Raw genomic sequence first — 17,414 nt, forward strand, 5'->3', positions numbered from 1 at the left:
GCCACAGCCAAAGCATCAATGCAGACATCGAAGCCGACGATGGTGTTGACAGCCCGTGTTGGTCTACAGATCACTTCCCGATCGGGCAGTTCACAGCGAGCTTGCTCTTGGCGTCAAAATCGCTGATTAAGCTGGTTCCGTCTGCCAGCCCCAAGCATCTCAACTTCTCAAGAGACGCAGTGGAAAACTCCAAGGAAAAGGGGCGAGCGGTTCAATATCACATGCAGAGTAAAGTCAGAGTATGATAATGGCATGGGGTATCCCTTCCGATTGTTCTCCGCCAACAAACTGCTGTCCTCGAAGGCCTGGTATATATACAATGCGGACCAGAATGATTAAGCAGAGCCAAAAAAACAAAACTTGTGACAATTTCCTTCTCCTGAGTGACTCGAACCAGAGTCATACTCCCGTCCAACAACCTGATATCTGCAAAATTCAACCCAAAACGCCATACAAGGGCAATGTCTCGCTCAAAGTGCAAGCGTCAAGCCATGCCATGATCCTAACCCTGAATGCCCTCCCAAGTGAGTTGGTCAGTGATGTCTCTAACACTCAATCCGGTAATACTGAAGATAGTGAAGTCGAGCTCTTCATCCGACATATCCTGTCCAACCTGTTTCTGTCCCTCGAGCACATCATAGAGTGCGTAGATTTGGCCGTTCTTGACCTCCTGCGCGTTCATATTGGCGTCAATGTTTGTCTTGAGCTGCTTGCGCTTCGTCTCCGCAAGAGCAGGGTTGTGGTTATCGTATCGAGCCTGCATCTTGGCGTGTTCCATCTTCATGTGCTCCAGCTCATCCTCGAGACCCTTGATGACCTTCGCCAAAGCATGTCCAGGAGGCTGAGAAGGACGCATTGTGAGGTCGTCCGCGGCAGTGCCCAGCGTCTTATACTGATCCGAGGGAGCAACGGGCCTAGAGATCTTCACTCGCTTCTTTCCCTCAGCAATGTCGGCAGAAGTGATCGTTCCCCGATGAGCCTTGATCCGAGTGCACACAATGCAGTTCTTACAGCTGTGTCCGGCCAAGCTATCCAGGACACGTCGAGCGTCGGAGGTCAAAGCAGGACAGTTGCCCTTGACATCAGTAGTCGAGGTATGGTCTAGCCCGCCCTGCGTAATCAGATCGACGGTAATGGACTTGTCCTTGGAAGGCTTTGTTGTGGACTTTGATGACTTCTGGCTCTGGCTAGTCAAGTTTCGGGTGGTGTTCGTTGTTTCTTGGTGGACAGTACGAGACTCCTTTTTGCTCTTCGTCTTCATGTCGATCACCATGGAGTGAGTCTGCGTCTGGGTGTGCTCGGGCGATTGCATGTTGCCCTCGTCATCGGCTTGGAACGGGTCGAGATCGGGGAGAGAAGCCCCCTTGAAAGAGCTCTTGGGAGTGGATTGGGCAGAGATGCTCCTCTTGCTACCCTTGTTGGCAGTGTTGGAGGCCTTACTGCTCTTTTCCCTCGCGCTCTTGGATTTGGAACTCGCTGCCAACCGTTCGGGGAGAGAGAAGGACACCTTCTGCTGACTGGTCGAGTCCTGCGCACGGTGGGTGGAGTCTCGTCTCTTAGAACGACCCTCGGCTGCGACGGAGCTCTGTTGACTCTGAACAGTGTGGTCAAGCTCATTAACACTGCGATCTGTCTGCTCAGTGGTGTCCTGAATCTCGGCAGCCTTCCTGCCTGGCGTCGCTTGCCTCTGGATCTTCTTCGGCTCAGGGGTGAAATCGAGAACCCTCGAGTTTTGTGTGCTGTCAATCGTAATGTCCGGCATGAAGAACGCCGAAGTCATGTTCTCCTCCGTTTCCTCGTCGTCAACTCCCTTATCCAGACGCACGGAAAAGTCATCCGTCTTTCCGAGAGGACGGCAATGGTCGAGCTGCTGCTTGAGGAACTCAATCTCCTCCTTCAATTGCATATTCTCGTCGTGAAGGTCGTGAATGCTGCGCTCGAAACCCGAGTTTTCGCGGCGAAGGATCTTGTTCTCGTTGAAGTATTTCTCGTTGTGGCGAACGAGGCTATCGTTGTCCTCCTTGAGAGTGGATTTCTCTTGCTCCATGGTGTGAAGCTCAACCTGCAAGGCTTCGACTTCATCGCGGGCTGCCTCGAGATCCTCCTTGGCATTGGTCGTGGTCTGGCGAAGCTCCTCGTTCTCGGACATGAGCGATCGCGCATTAGCCCTCAAAGACCTGTTCTCGTTGATAAGAGATTCTTGCTCGCGCCTCAGAGAGTTGTTGTCTGTCCGCAGAGACTCCATTTCCTGTTGCAGAGTTTCCTGTTCCTTGCGGATGGTCTGGTTCTCTTCCTGAAGAGCTTTGTTATCGGCGGACTGGACCTCGTGGCTTTGCTTCTCCTGACGGAACACCTCTTGCTGGTTGGTAAACTCCAGAGTGGCATTGAGCTTATCTTGGGTCTCATGGAGTTCTCTTCCCTTGATTTCGAGTTGATCCATGAGATCGCCGATTTGCATACAGGCGTCTGAAAGCTTCTTTAAAGCCCGGTCTCGCTCCAAAGACAAGGTGTTATTTTCGACCTCGTTAATGCCGAGCCGGGTGCTTGCCTGGTCCAAGCGTGCTTGCAAAGATGTTACCTGCGATTCCAACTCTGTCACTGGTTAGATGGAATTTCAACGAGCAGTCTCATGATACTCACTCAGCTTCTGTGTCTGATAGCGCTCCTCGCCAGCCGTTTCCGGCTCTGAGCCTGTCCGGGACCCGAGGGCACTATCGATAGACTTGCGGCCCTTGATGCGCTTCAATTCGGTCTGAAGATGGTCCACCTGATTCTCGAGCTCTACTGCATGCTGCTGAACTAAATCATCGTGCTCCTGAAGATTGCAAATCTCGTTCCGGATCATATCCATAGACACGAATATCTTCTCTTCATCCTCGGGAATCGCAAGGCCGTCCACCTCGGCATGGTCATTGGGCGGCAAGGTATCAATGCGGTCCCGCACTTGTCCGTTCTTCACGAAGACTGGGACGCCATTCTTCACTGCGCCATTGAAGCGCAAGTTGCCGGAGATGAAGTCATTGAGGTGAGAGATATCGGGCATGAAGAAAGAGCGTGACGTGGCGCCATTTTGTGCCGGGCTATCGGTAGTGGCCGGCGAAGGGAACGTGCTTCGGATCGTGTTGAATGTGACAGGCGTAGACTTATTTGTATGGACGTTGTCGGCCGTGGTCTGCTTCGGGGTGGCTTGTGTTGGGGGAGCCAGGAAGTCTGACTTCCGTCGGTCCGTGTTGGCGGCGTAGGAAGATCGCCGTGCTGACTTGTGATTGCCAGATGCTGATCGAGCGTGTCCTCTTGACAAGGGACTACGGTTCATCTGCTGTTGAGGGTTGAACTTGAAGCTGTCGGCATTGATATCGAATCGGAAAGGTGACTTGGACATGTTCGCTGACATATCGGACTCGTTGTCTTCGACGCGGGGCTGCATTTCAGCACGCGTCCGCTTAGAACCCTGCCAAGTCATGTCCGTGGAGTCGTCATCCATGTTGGAGAGATATTTCTGGACAATAGCCTTATGGGAGACGGTGTCCTTGTGACGGAATGAGCCTGTGGACTTGGGAGCGGGGTGGTTGTGTCTTGCTTCGACATTGGCCTTCGGCTTGCCGTAGAATTCGGGCCACTTGCGGTGGGCAGCATCCAAGTCTACTTGTATCTTGCCACCAGTAGGACCAATAATCCGAGCAATATCTTCGTTGAGTCTGCGGGTGGATTCTCCGTCGGGTTCTGAGAAAACAGAGGACATGGTCGGGCTGACGGTGCCGTGGGAGCCTGTCGAAGAAGGCGGGGAGTTGAATGGATTGTCGCGATTTGCGTTCATTTCCCGCAGAATGCGAGAACGGTAGCGGTTGTGTGCTGAGTCGGCCTCCATGACTGCCCCGGGACGCGTCGGGCGCGGTTTCCGGGATGGGAGTCGAGAAGAAAAAGTAGATTCACGATGGCGCCGCAATGGGTAGAAGCGACGCGTCGAATAGCTGATATCGCGCAGACAATTAGATGGTAAGACTGAATCGAAGCAATACCGAGCAAGAGAAAGGTGCTCAAGGCATAGAAGCGCGCACAATGGCTAGACGAAAGACAGAAGAAGCTGTGGTGTATGATGAAGTTCACAACCCAAGCAAATGATGGAGAAGGAAGAAGCGTCCTAGTGCGGAAGGGCAGGGGTCGGTTTGTTTACTTTCGGAGCCGCAGGCGTAAACAATTGGCGATTGGCCGTGGGCGTCAGTGCATGTTAGTGGGGCAGCCCTGCCTCCCCCAGCCCAGCTCAGTGCCCTTGCTGGACGAATCATCACTAACAAGTCGCCAGCCTCCAGCCCTCTGCAGCTGGAAACGCGTGCTGGTTGGTCTGCACTGGACAAAGAAACGCGCCCTTTTGTTCGCACAAGACAGGGTCGGGAAACCGTCAAGTCAAATTGGCAAAGGCTTCTCATTTTGATCTAATGTCTGTATGTGTTTAGACATACGATTACTATAATTGGCATACAAATACAGGTCCCAAAAGTTGTGTTAAATATGACCGGGACTTTAAGTAAGGCGGGCAAGGTCAATTAACTTAATGAAGCAGGGCACTCGGTTATTTCTTCCGTCATTACGTCAGCCATCCATTCTCTCCGCCGAGGTGAAGAGACACTTCCGCCTTCCTCACCGAGCCAGTCATCGCTGTCTTCACTTGAGACCTATTGTAGACTCGGTGAGGCAAGACACGTGGTAAGCACTTAGAGTTTCCGCTAGTCGTGCAGATGAATAAGACACCAACATCAGGAACGGGAAGAACCTTCCTCAACTTTTACCGCTCACACCAAAAGTCATCTAGCAGGTAGGCGCAAGGTGGTTGAGACAGATTCTAGCACGGTCGAGCACATCTCAACGCATCTCTAACAGACCGACTCGGTCCGTTTCACCCTAGTGATGCATTCCCCGACTCGCTCAAGCACTCACGGCACTTTTCAACGGCCGTCGACTTCCATTCCTACTTCAAGGTCAAGTCCCATGACCCGAGACATCTCATCCGTATCTTACCTAGATAATTCTTTTAGTCAGGGAGACGTTGCTTCGAGGTTGGAGAGCCTCTACAACCGTCTATACTTACTTGAGATATGACTGCTCTTGGTTCTGTCCGTGGGCACAAGGCGCGGGTCACCAGGTCCACCAACTTGGTCGCCAGATATCAGCAGGTGATCACGCCGACTGCGAGCGGTGCCATGCCATCGTGGGCGTTGGTTTTCCTTACACCGCCGAAGAGGCTGGAAAGCGTGGAACCGTTCATGCACAACGTAAGGTACTTGGTTAAGGTAGTCTCGTGCAAGGTACGTATTGCCTTGCCGTTGGTAGGTAGTAAAGAGATCCAAACCAAGCATCCTTCCGATCACCTCGCGCGCAGAATATTCGTTCGACACATGGCGATGATAGTGGCAGAGGCAGGATCCATTAACATGTTTACTGCGATCTAATGCGTACAATCTTCTTCAGCGGGTAGCCGAACCTCGTACTCGATCGGCAAAGGAATTGAACCGATTCTCTCTTGCCCAGGGCTCAGGGCAGTGAGGGCAGTGACAGACTGACAGGACAAAGCGCAGGGTCTTGGCGCCACCAGGAATGCCCCGCATGAACTTGTTCTAGTGGCCGACGCCGCCACCTTTCCGAGGCATGGTGGATGGTGGGCGGGCGTGGTGGGAGGTGACCACCACGCACCGCTTGCACCATCCACTTCTGGCAGTTCTGTGACCTCTCGGTGCGCCATTCTGTGACCACTAGAGTCTTGAGGGGACTTTGAGGGGTCCATCTGCCTCGTGCAGGTGGATCTTTTTTTCCAAGGTTCTCCTGCGAAAACGGGCTTGGCCTGGTCTTCGACTCTGGGCAGTCCATCGCCAAAGAGCCCTGCGCCATCACTCGCTTCCTTCCCGCATTTCGCCCGGCCGCCGTTTGTCTTGCTCTTCCCCAGCTTTTCCACTGGCTTCCCGTATTGCTGCTTGCATCGCATAGTTCCTCCGCATCTTCCCTCGTCGCGTGCCCTCTTTCTTCAACTTTGCCAATTCCTCGTGCATATTATCATTGTACAATTCCCGCTTCGGCGACTGCGAAGTCCTTCTGAACATGGCAGAGCGCTTCCATACATGAGCGGCCTTTTCTGGAGCTGATTGCTCGCCATCATTAACTGAGTTGTCTTATCTTTTGATGATTCTTCCATCATGCGTCGATCAACCCCCCGATTGCCCGAGGCTTGCCTCTCGGTGCTTGCGCTTTCTTCGTGCGCAACAGCCCTCGTTGCGACTCCTCCGAATGCGCTCGAGACGTATTGCCCCATTTTCTATGCCGAAAACCAGCCTCCGACCGACTGCGAACCGAGACAGCCCACGTCCTTCCTAGAAACCCCCCAGGTTGAAAGAGATGCCACTGCTTATACGGCCAAGGCCCAAGACGAGCCACTCGAGGCCACCTTTGAAGCTCTTACTGTCATGCAGCATGACTTCTTCGTATCGGATCAGGGAACATGGCCCGAAGCCATCGACTGGACTGCGGCCGTCATGGAAACGATGCTGTCAGGCTCATTGACTTCGCTCTCGCAAGCATTGGCTGTTCTCGATATTGGAGGAAGCGGTGATAAGGGGGCCAAAAGAAACCTCATTGATACTTTCTTTACTCAATTAGTGGCCTCATACTTCGGCCAGGACGACGTTGCGATCCGCCACCAGGTGCGTCTCTTACCCCCCATAGATATCACTTCCAAGCAGCGCATGCTGACCAGTACATAGGCTTTCGACGACATTCTTTGGGTTGTTCTTGGTTGGATCGACGCCATCAAGTTTATTGACATACACTCAAAGCTCTTCTATCCCCGGGAAGGCCTCAACGAAAGCGCAACGCCAGGCCTGGGAGATGCCTTGGCGAACGGGCCCTGGCATGGGCAATACTGGATACCCTCTTTTGCTCACCGGGCCAGAATCTTCTGGGACCTTGGGTCCAAGGGTTGGGACACACTACTCTGCGACGGCGGTATGAACTGGAACCCGAGATTGGAGCCCTACAAGAACGCCATCACGAACGAACTCTGGATTGCGGCTTCGATCTCAATGTACCTCTGGTTTCCCGGTGATAACAACACCACGCCGTGGATCAACCGTGCCAGTGGTGTGGAGGCCACACGAGAGCCCAAGTACCTCGCCGCTGCCATTGAAGGCTACAGATGGCTCACTGGCGTTAACATGACCAATCATGCCGGTCTCTATGTTGACGGCTATCACGTTGATAGATCCAAACCGGGCAACACCAAATGTGATCAGCGTAGTGAAGCTGTCTTCACCTATAACCAGGGAGTGCTCTTGACTGGCCAAAGAGGCCTATTTGCCGCCACAGGCAGTGCTTCTTACCTGGAAGATGGGCACAGGCTGATCCAAAACGTTATCAAAGCCTCGGGCTGGGATTTGACGCTCAACAAGCCAGTTGATGACTTGTCAAAACTCCCTCCAGGTTACTTGCCCCCCTGGCGAGGCCTGGGCCGAGGAGGTGTCATGGAAGAAACCTGCGATGCTAGCGCGACTTGCTCCCAGGACGGGCAAACCTTCAAGGGCATTTTCTTCCATCACTTTGTAACCTTTTGCCAGCCACTGGACGCCGCCATCGTTGAGCGCGGCATGACTGTCAACGCAAATGCGTACAATCAAGTCAAGACGACCCACGCATCGGCCTGTCAGGCCTATCTGAAATGGGTTGAGCACAATGCTAAAGCGGCCTTGTTGACTAAGGACAGGGAAGGCCGTTTCGGTACGTGGTGGGGAGCAGGCATTTTCTTGAAAAGTGCGCCGACAATGCAGACGGACGGTATTCCTCACGACGCACCCAATGTGACTGATTACCGTAACTACGGGCTGCCGAACGACGGCGTTTGGGCCCATGGTAATCCTGACGAGGTATGGGCACCAAATGGCGAGGCGCGCAAGAATGAGAAGAAGGGCTACGTCCTGGTCGGTGATGATGAACACTCTGGACAGCAGGTTCTTGGTGGTTCTGATAGGCAAGGATCTCGTAAAGTGGACGAGGTCGGATCTGAACGGCACGTGAAGTCAACGGCAGCGACTGGTGATCCGAACGACCGCGGCCGGGGTAGGACCCCGGAGACGCAGAACGGCGGAATGGCTTTGATGCGGGCTTGGTGGGAGCTCGTAGCGGCGTCCAATGGTACGTACGAACCATAGCGGCAGATGAGACGACGATGAAGATATGCATGATATGAAGTCATTTTGGCTATCTAGCTATTTGCCTTTTTGGGCCTACGAGTATAGACGAAGAAGTTCTTCCCCGTATATACGCACGCATGGCATAGCCGCCGGCCGGGTACGCCGGCCTTCGTTTTGGACATTCCTGCTTTTTTTCTTTACCTCTCCCGCATTCGCACTTCAGTAATTATGGTGGTCGAGAATACTTATTGACTGAACCGGAGACATCGTACTCAATGAGGCACCATTCACTCTGCCCCACTACCTTACTTTCAAGGGTGTCTTACCCGCGGGACGCTATCAAGACTACGACTGCTGCGCCGTACCTGACCACGCTAAAATCGTACCAAACCAGCCATCATTGGTCACTTAGCCGAGTGCGAACGATGCTGACATGCTGACATCCTTCCCCATTCCCGCTGTAGCCTCCAATCTCCATTGCGTGGCTGCTCAGCCATCCATTTAGGGGGCCTGGAAGTCCAAGAACTTCGAAGGAGTGCAGGAGGCTAACCAACACCTCGCACCTTTGATCGAAAGAGGGGCACCCCCGGGGTTCGCGAGGGCCGCTTCGAGTGGTTAAACTTGGGCGGATCCGGCAGCACGGTGCCGGGCTGGACCCACTTGGCTGCCGTGGCTTGGCAGGAGATTCGCTGCTGGGTCGTTGTCCTGCCCGCTACGCCAGAACGCCGTGCGCCTCTGGGGCTCTGGGGAAACGCTTTCGAATCGACTTCCCAATGGGGGGAAGGAAGCTTGGAGGGCGCAGATATGGGCTTGTGGGAATCGAGATGGGGATGCTGGGTGGTGGTCTTCCCCCCTCTTTGTTGATATTGTGCTTTGGAGGCAGCTAGATATAAAGGGTTGGAAGATTCCTGATGATTTACAAGTTTGAATTTGGAAGAGCATCAGAAGCATTGAGCATCACCAAGCATCATACATATCCAATAGCACACTTTGGATATCTTTCCCCATACAGACCAACACATATCCATCATCTTAAGCATCGCATCGCATCTATCATCAAGTCTTCGTCCATTCAGCCAGCCACACCCACCATCAAGACCCGTCACCAAGCTTTCCAGCCTCCAACCTCCAACCTCAGAAGCAAAAACACCACACAAACTCACACAATGGGTCTCATCACCGGCCTCGTCTCAACCGTAGTCCACGCCGCCGCCGGCCGGAACCCCTACAGCCACAACCACAACAACCAGTCCCCCGTCACAACCCCCGGCAGTGCTGGCCCCAGTACCGTCGCCGGCCCCCACGAAGGCCACAACCACACGGGACCCGACGGTCAGCCCTGCGGCATCTGCAAGGTCGCCCTCCCCTTTGGCAAAGGCCGCGAAGCCAAACGCGAGCGCAGAGCCGCGCGCGACGAGCGGAAAGCCGTGATTTATGCCATGAGGGCGCAGCAGCGCGGGGGCAGGAGGGGACGGTACGGGTATGATACTGCTGGGTTCATGGGCGTTGCTGGACCTTATCAGCAGCAGCAGGGATATTGCAACAACAACGGAAACAACATGTCACGTGCTGGCCCGTCGTCTGGGCAGGAGGAGGGCGTTGGGGAGAGGAGACGGGCTTCTACAGGCGACGATGTACCGCCGCCTGCGTATTCTGCTGCCGGACCTTCGTCTATGAATGTTGGCGTTGAGGCGAGTCGGAGCGTCGAGGTTTTGGGGAATGGTGATGAGAAGGAGCGTCCGGAGAAGGCTTGAACGTGGTCATCGGATGTTAGTGATGACTGCTTGCTGGTGTCTTTTGTGTAATAAATAGGGCGAGCGTGGCGTCAGGTACTTTGAGGATAGATGGTCTGAATATTGATTTTCATGGTTCGAAATCACCCTTTTTATTTGACTCTTGGTCTTGTGTCTAATTCACAGATGCTCGGATGCTGTCGTGACGTATGCTGATGTACAATTGGGGCTTCTCTTTTCCTCCGCACCCCATCTTAGGCCCCCTTAGCTTTTTGTGCCCAGACCTGAACCGCCCGTGGCATGGTCTGGTAAGCAAACCTCGTAATTGTTTCCCCATTGCCTTGCCACCTTCGTCCACACTCCCGTGGAAGGTCACGCTTTTGTTGTCTGAGAAAGTGCAGTACTCCTACGAGAACAGCATTTTACCGCTGACCGGAGAGACGACGGCTCTGGACCTCGCCGAGGGCCTTGGTGCCGCTCAGGAAGATGGAGGTCGCGACGATAGCGACGGCGGGCAGGGTCTGGAAGAGGGTCCAGGCGCTGTAGTACATAAAGAAGACGCCCTCCATGGCGACGATGGATCCGAAGAAGGCGACGTGGGAGAGAGGCGCGGCACCGAGGGCCTTTTGGATGTGGTTGACGTTGGCGCCGAGAGAAAGCCACTGCAGAACGGGAAGTAAGTCAATGTTACATTTCCGTGTTACAGGACGCATTGTTCCTTCCAATTGAAGACGGAACATGGTGGGATGATTACTTACGCCGATGAGAAGAACGGGAATCGTGGCCAGAACGGCAATAACAAAGGCCAGCGAGATGATCTTGGGAGGGCTGCGGGGGTCCTCGCGGAAGATGTGGCTGATCTCGGGCTGCTTGCCGTAGCGGAGGGGAGCGTCGTAGGTCGGGGCGGCGGCGCTGGCGTCGCGGCTCACGGAGACGTCGAAGAGGGTGGTTTCGAGGGCCTTGGCGGCACCGAAGGAGCCGATGACGATGCTGGCCTTGAGGGGCTCGTTGGCGAGGAGGAGCTGGACGGGGAGGTCCTTCTGGGCCTGTTGTAGTTCATGAGGATTAGCCTTCCTTGCTTGCCATCGAGGGTTGGAGAAGGATGTAAAACGTACAATGTCGACAACGCCTCGGCCAGTGTCCTTGAGTTCAAGGGGGAAGGGGGCCTCGAGGCCAGACGCAGTCTCCTTGAGGATCAAGAAGGCCTGGTGCGGGCGCTTGGCTTTGTCGCCCTCCTTGGCCGTCAAGATGACCTTGAGAGTATCCTTGGCTCCCAGAGAGAGGGCCGTCTTGAGAGGAGATGTCGCACTCAACCTGTTGGGGGGGCAATTCGTTAGCAATTGGAAGTTCTCTTGCATCACGGCTTTCTTCCTCCTTCCCACCCCAGAGCTTCCAGAAAGCGCAATTGGCAGCAACTCACTTCTCCTTGGTGGCATCCTTGCCCTTGCCAGTAATCGAGACAGTGGCACTATCGAATCCCCATGACGAGGCGGCCTGCGCGGCACCGGCCGCAAACAGCGCGAGGGCTGGCGTTAGGGAGTTGAGGAATCGCATTGTGCTGCTGAGGGTGCTTGTCTGTGGCAGCTTTAGCTTGGGCGTGGGAGCTTCACATCACAGGCCGTTCACTTATGGACAGCTTTCGTGTTCACTACGAACTACCGACCGTGCACGGTCCAACTATAGCGGGACCCTGCAGACAGTACTTTCGCTGTTAACACTGTGTTTTGTACAGTACAAGTAATGGCATCTCATTCTTCAACACCTGGTTACCTTACTCGTACCTACAGTAATATCAGAAGGCCACAAAGATGTTACCAATGGACAAAACTTGAGGTCCCTAAACTCGTGTGGTTGGCATGACCAGAATTTTCTTATGCTTGAGATTCGCGAGGCAATGTCCGCAAAGCGATGCCCATGTTGGAGACACAATGATTCCGATAGTGCCATGAAGCCTGTTGGAGGCTTCGGTGGATCACTGAGTACTAGGTAGGTACTCTTTTCAACTTGAAAGGAAACAAGCCGGTGTTTGCCTCTCCTGATTATATGTTCAGAGACGCGAGCGCCCTTATCCTCGCAGCGCTGCATAATTCAGTGATGTACGCTTTGCTATTTGTCCCCACGAATGGTAACCCCGACTTTCTTTTCAAACTGCTTAGACGTGTCCTGTGCATGCGATTGGTACGAACGTATGTAAATAGCTGAGTTCAGATAACGGTGCACACCATGTACATCATGTACCATTGGCTCATGATGCCAGGAATAGATTGAGCAGCTACTTGGAAATCTGTATAACTAAGACGGAGGGTTGTTTTGCCTACATAGGATAACATCGCCTCAGATCTGGCCTCAACATCTCCGATGCCTCCCGCAGAATTTCCTTGACTGATTCTGCTCCACCGAACTAGAGATCTACGCCTGATATGAGGCGACCGGCCCTGTTATCTCAGATTTCACCGAGAGTTAAAGGGGTGCTTTCAGGTCCGTTCTTCTCGAATCAGATCTGCATGGCGGATGATGAATTCTTTAAGAAGGTCATACTCTCTTAGACTCCACAGAGACTCAATGGAAGTGGATAGGCTGGCGTTAGACTTCTTTACGTAGTACACATGGCCATTGAAGGCTTTGTACACATATGAATCTGTTTCAACACATCCTTTGTGCGTGCCGGCATTGAGGCTGATCTGTTTACTGTAGGTAATATCGTCATTGCGATCAATGTATTTGCCGCCTGACAGCGCGTTTAGGAGCTCAGGCTGACAGCATTGAGCTGCATCTAGCTGTACAGCAGGTCAGCGTAATTCCACGCATATGTAGACAAGAGGAATAAGCCGGGAACAAGCACTTACGTTGGTGCAGAGAGGCACGCTGCAGTCATTGGTGTTTTTGCGGGAGTAAAATGTGCCTGTAATGCGTGGTCCCATACCGTGCGCATTGAGGTAGAAATCTGCCGTGTCCCAGCCAACGGCCCCGCTGTCCGATGCCTGGCAGCAGGTATCTACGTCAAGGTTGGTGCAAGATTCCCCAATATCGCTCCCACTGCAAGCAACGTGGCCGGGTTGCTGTTCCACTAAAGGTCAGTGTCATTTATTACAAAGGCGCGTTAGGCTTTCACTCACCGTGCGATAGAAGCGAGCGTCGACCTCAATTTGGGCATGGGCCAGACCGAGGACGATGGCGGTGACTGTTACAACGTTCGTGAAGAACATCTTCGGTTTCAACTCTATACCAAAAGCAAATGTACAAGACCTCCCAGGCGCTCTTAGGATTTTGATTTTATGAAAGCTGGGAGACCTGTTGTGACTATAGCCCATCATACTGTTGACGATGAGCTCACTTATATAGACAAGTACCTGATGTGAACTGGCCGACGTGAGTATGATTGAAATAGAGAGCATGGCCGTTTTCATCTGCGGCTGAAGTGGACGAAGTCTAGGTAGGCGTCAAAATGGTCTGATAGCACCACTATCACACATTCAGCTCTCCTATCACACATTCAGCTCTCCTATCACACATTCAGCTCTCCTATCACACATTCAGCTCTCCTATCACACATTCGGCTCTCCAAACACTCCCGCCGGCCCCCCCTCTCGACTTTAGCTATATCCTCGCTTGGCGTCATCCGAGAGCTCTTGTCGAGCAAAAACTTCAACATTACGTCATACGTTGTATGAGAGGATGGCTAGGACATGGACGAACTTGTTACTATGAGATTGCGAAAGCGGAGGGCTATCTATGTGGTCTAAATTCATCGCTTCAAAATGTAAGAATCATAGCTCATCTTTGACGTCGCTCGAATCGCTAGCAGCCTCACCCTCTATCTGCTTGGGTAGGTGCTCATCTAGCTCCATCCACTCTGCCGCGAAAACCGTGAGGATACGCGCCCAATCCCGTACTGTTGGCAGGTCCAGATGGGCACCGTCGTCTTCGATCTTATGCCATACGTCGGGGAACGGCGTCGGGATGATGTGCAGGATCTCGACACCTCGCTGCAAGAACGGTACATGATCATCTAGGACGTACCCACCACCGAAGCCGACCTTCTCTTTGTTCCTGTCCGTCAAAAAAGGATGTTTCGGTTTCGTTTCGAGAACATCCAGTTCGCGCATGCGATGTTCGATCTTTGCCATCTTCTTATACGCCCAGTGCGTGGAAGGGAAGTAAGATGGTATCCGGGGATTAGGGGCACCCAGAAGATCGATAAGAAGGAAGAGGCTAATGGACGAAAGAGGAGTCTTGTATAGACCATCAGGGTGAACAGAGTCTTCCCAGCTCTTGGCGAGCGCCCTAGAGGATGTTAGACAGACAAACTAGTGACGCAGAGATTCACCAAACATACCTGGCTCCATAGAGCGAATCTGTGTCCGTCCACGACACCCATGCTTCCTCTCCATCAAGCAGAATGATCTGAACGCCCTTCTCCTCCTCGAGCCCGCTCCCAGCGTCACCTGAGGCCTCCATTACCTTCCACTTCTTCACCAGAGCTTCCTCAATGTTCCTTGCCGCGTGGAGCAGCATCGCGCAAGGCGCCGCACTGTCAATCGCCCCAATGAACCCTTCCGGGTGGTACAGACTGTCATAGTGCGCCACGAGCGTCAGATACTCGACATCTCCGCCCTTGGCCCACGGCGGGTCGCGGCGGAAGATGAGGTTCGTGAAGGGTATCTCCTTATTTCCGGTCGCGGGCGTCTTGGATGTCGAGTTATGCCACTCGATGATCCACTCAGGCAGGTTGGCGCGGAAGAAGTCGACAAAGTGCTGCTGCACCTTGAGCGAGCCCGGGGTGCCGGGGACGCGGGGGATGAGGATGGGGGCCAGCAGCGAGCCGGTGTCAATGTTGAAACCATCGCCACCCGAGGGGATCGCGCGGAGGGCCTCGTCGCCGAGTTCGGTGTAGGCGGTCGCGGGGGTGAAGAGCGAGCAGAGGACTATGAGGATCGACCCGACGAGGGGTAGCTTCGGGAGGGAGTTCAGAAGACCCATTATGGTGACGGCGGCCAGGTCGGGCGCAGCAGGCTCATGCTGCTCTGGAACTGTGATCTGGGTTGTTCGATAGGTACGCGCCCGACGGCTTCTCTTTGCGCAATGTGTTCAGGTTGCGACCGCCGCCATGTTGGGCGGGGAGAAATGTGTTCTGTCAAAGACCCTGAGATGCAATGCGACTCAGGTCCCACGAGGTCCCCGCCGAGTGGTCGGGGCATTTGGTGGTCGAGGTGGAAATATGCCGAGGGAGGCTCCACTCACGGAGGCAGATCCACCGCTCCGCACGCCGCCTGGGAAACGCTAGAGGAATTCTGGGGTTGGGATGTCAACATCGCACTCGACAATTGGCACCGGCATGTAAGGCCAAGCCGTCGTCGCAAACATTCTTTTGAGGTATGTGATCAACGTCAGCTCGCAAAAGACTGGCTGACGGCGAGGTCCAATCATCGAGGAGCTCACCTTAGTCTTACCTTAGTCCCAGTCCGCGCACTCTAATCTCTCTAATCTCCAACGGATAGACCACATCGCCTATCCCCGATGGTCGGCATCTTCTCCACAGATCCTTCGGCGTTAACGCCACCTTCACTTACACTGGATGCCATCACGGAAGCATCTCTTCATCACTGACCATAGTCCAACCCCTCAACTTGACGAACAAAAGACCTTGCGGCAAGGAACCTTTGATATCACTTGGCATGGACCTATTGATTCTAATCTCCGTGTCGTACAAGCCATTGATAGGCCACTACCAGACACCTATCGCCGAGTGGCTTGAATGACGGACGAATTCTATGGATCTGACATGCAGCAGGATTCTTGCTCTCTCATATCATAGAGCAGTTGAATTAGACTCGAAGAATACAGACCATCGGGCTATAAGAGACAAGATGGTTCCGCTTCTGTTGAGGTAAGGTGCTTCATTATCATCAACACAATAGAACAATATCTTCATGTTATCTTGACTACAAGATAAATCTTCACGACTTTCGATACTTGATCAATCCTCCGCCTTACTACTTGAATCGGAATAGTTCACCTTCACAATGGATTCCCCAGTCTGGTTCATCACTGGCGCCTCCTCAGGGTTCGGCCTCGCCATTGCCAAAGAAGCTCTCTCGCGTGGCCACCGCGTCATCGCAACCGCCCGCAACCCAGCCAAGATCTCTGACCTGGCCTCCGCGGGCGCCAATACACTCCCCTTGGACGTCATCGCTGATGAGGCCACCATCACAGAGACCGTCAACAAGGCCTTTGCCATCCACGGCAAAGTGACCCACGTCATTAACTCAGCTGGTTACATCCTCGAAGGCACTATCGAGGAGGCCAGCGCCAAGGAAGTCTTTGACCAGTACAACACCAACGTCCTCGGCACTCTCAAGGTCTCCCGCGCAGTGGCCCCCCACCTCCGCGCCCAGGGCTTTGGTGCCGTCGTCAACATTGGAAGTCTCGGTAGCTGGAAGAGCGGTCCGGCCTTTGCCATGTACTGTTCCACCAAAGCTGCCGTCAGCCTGCTCACCGAAGGCTTCCACGACGAGCTGAAGCCGTTCGGTATTGATGTCTGCATCCTTGAGCCGGGTTACTTCCGTACCGGTTTCCTGAACCCAGGTGCACGCATCAAGGTTGAGCAGTCTGTTGAAGCGTATACCGATAGCGCAGCGGGCCAAGTCAGAAAGGTGCTGGAAACCGTCGATAACAACCAGCCTGGTGACCCGATCAAGGGAGCGCGTGTGGTCGTGGATGTTCTAACCAAGTCTGGGGTGGCCGAGGGTCGTGAAATCCCTCAGAGGCTGGCCTTGGGCACTGACTGCCTTGCGGTTGTTCGAGAGAAGTGTCAGAGCACCATGGCTCTTCTCGATGAGTGGGAGTCGATCTCCGCTTCGACCGACTTTTAGCGGCTAGGTCACTCGGCGGACTTTTTCAAGGCTCGTGAGTTGATTTTGATATTTTGATGGCCACAATGAGGGAAACAAAGAGATGTCACTGTAGCATAATTACGAATTTGATATAACTATGTTTATTTTATAACTACCCTAATCGGATGAATTCAGTGCGCCTTACGACTCCTCAGCCAAACAATCTCATGATAATTGCTAATATTGATATCTTTGCACCGAAAGTCATAAAGCTGACACCTTCATCCCCTTCGTATGTGAAACGTGTGATTTTTTGTGAAGAAGTAATTGGAAGCCTCAAGAGAATTGAATCCCCAATTCTACCTGATCTGAAAGTATGTTGGAAGGCTGGCGGGCGACATTGAGGAGTTGCTTGGCAAATGCTTGATTCAAAGCTTATTCGCGTTTAAATTCTCAACATCATGCATCTCATGACTCACATAGAGCTATAAATGGTCCTATTTCGCCTGAAGGGACTGATTAGATCACTTGAGATTTACGATCGGTCGCCAACGAACATTCAAAGTATGAAGTCATTATGTAAAGTGCCTCACGATTTCTACACAGCCTGGAAAGGAAAGTGAGGCCAACATCGTATTCGGGCCATATCCGCCAATCTAGCTAGCTATCTCTCCAGC

At 53.3% G+C, this 17,414-nt stretch overlaps 7 protein-coding genes across 7 annotated transcripts; 3 read left to right on the forward strand and 4 right to left on the reverse strand.

The window, feature by feature from the left end:
- Positions 1 to 502: 502 nt before the first annotated feature.
- Positions 503 to 3,868, reverse strand: CABS01_14080 (uncharacterized protein; the record flags this gene model as incomplete). The annotated part of the gene is made up of 2 exons (XM_060547420.1): positions 503 to 2,592; positions 2,641 to 3,868. 2 exons carry the CDS (start codon positions 3,866 to 3,868, stop codon positions 503 to 505), a joined length of 3,318 nt encoding a protein of 1,105 aa, XP_060393770.1.
- Positions 3,869 to 6,185: 2,317 nt separating this feature from the next.
- Positions 6,186 to 8,189, forward strand: CABS01_14081 (glycosyl hydrolase; the record flags this gene model as incomplete). The annotated part of the gene is made up of 2 exons (XM_060547421.1): positions 6,186 to 6,689; positions 6,750 to 8,189. The coding sequence occupies 2 exons, from the start codon at positions 6,186 to 6,188 to the stop codon at positions 8,187 to 8,189; spliced, it is 1,944 nt and encodes a 647-aa protein (XP_060393771.1).
- A 1,148-nt stretch (positions 8,190 to 9,337) lies between these two features.
- CABS01_14082 (uncharacterized protein) lies at positions 9,338 to 9,925 on the forward strand (the record flags this gene model as incomplete). The annotated part of the gene is made up of 1 exon (XM_060547422.1): positions 9,338 to 9,925. One exon carries the CDS (start codon positions 9,338 to 9,340, stop codon positions 9,923 to 9,925), a length of 588 nt encoding a protein of 195 aa, XP_060393772.1.
- A 401-nt stretch (positions 9,926 to 10,326) lies between these two features.
- CABS01_14083 (uncharacterized protein) lies at positions 10,327 to 11,458 on the reverse strand (the record flags this gene model as incomplete). Its single annotated transcript, XM_060547423.1, has 4 exons — positions 10,327 to 10,566; positions 10,663 to 10,950; positions 11,020 to 11,218; positions 11,325 to 11,458. 4 exons carry the CDS (start codon positions 11,456 to 11,458, stop codon positions 10,327 to 10,329), a joined length of 861 nt encoding a protein of 286 aa, XP_060393773.1.
- Positions 11,459 to 12,378: 920 nt separating this feature from the next.
- On the reverse strand, positions 12,379 to 13,110 carry CABS01_14084 (uncharacterized protein; the record flags this gene model as incomplete). Its single annotated transcript, XM_060547424.1, has 3 exons — positions 12,379 to 12,681; positions 12,751 to 12,885; positions 13,021 to 13,110. 3 exons carry the CDS (start codon positions 13,108 to 13,110, stop codon positions 12,379 to 12,381), a joined length of 528 nt encoding a protein of 175 aa, XP_060393774.1.
- A 561-nt stretch (positions 13,111 to 13,671) lies between these two features.
- CABS01_14085 (peptidase family M28) lies at positions 13,672 to 14,884 on the reverse strand (the record flags this gene model as incomplete). Its single annotated transcript, XM_060547425.1, has 2 exons — positions 13,672 to 14,188; positions 14,241 to 14,884. The coding sequence occupies 2 exons, from the start codon at positions 14,882 to 14,884 to the stop codon at positions 13,672 to 13,674; spliced, it is 1,161 nt and encodes a 386-aa protein (XP_060393775.1).
- A 1,043-nt stretch (positions 14,885 to 15,927) lies between these two features.
- CABS01_14086 (short chain dehydrogenase) lies at positions 15,928 to 16,776 on the forward strand (the record flags this gene model as incomplete). The annotated part of the gene is made up of 1 exon (XM_060547426.1): positions 15,928 to 16,776. The coding sequence occupies one exon, from the start codon at positions 15,928 to 15,930 to the stop codon at positions 16,774 to 16,776; it is 849 nt and encodes a 282-aa protein (XP_060393776.1).
- Between the last annotated feature and the right edge of the window lie 638 nt (positions 16,777 to 17,414).

The sequence above is a fragment of the Colletotrichum abscissum genome, assembly GCF_030869225.1.
Source record: "Colletotrichum abscissum strain IMI 504890 chromosome Unknown Scaffold_50.1, whole genome shotgun sequence".
Taxonomy (NCBI): Eukaryota; Fungi; Ascomycota; class Sordariomycetes; order Glomerellales; family Glomerellaceae; genus Colletotrichum; species Colletotrichum abscissum.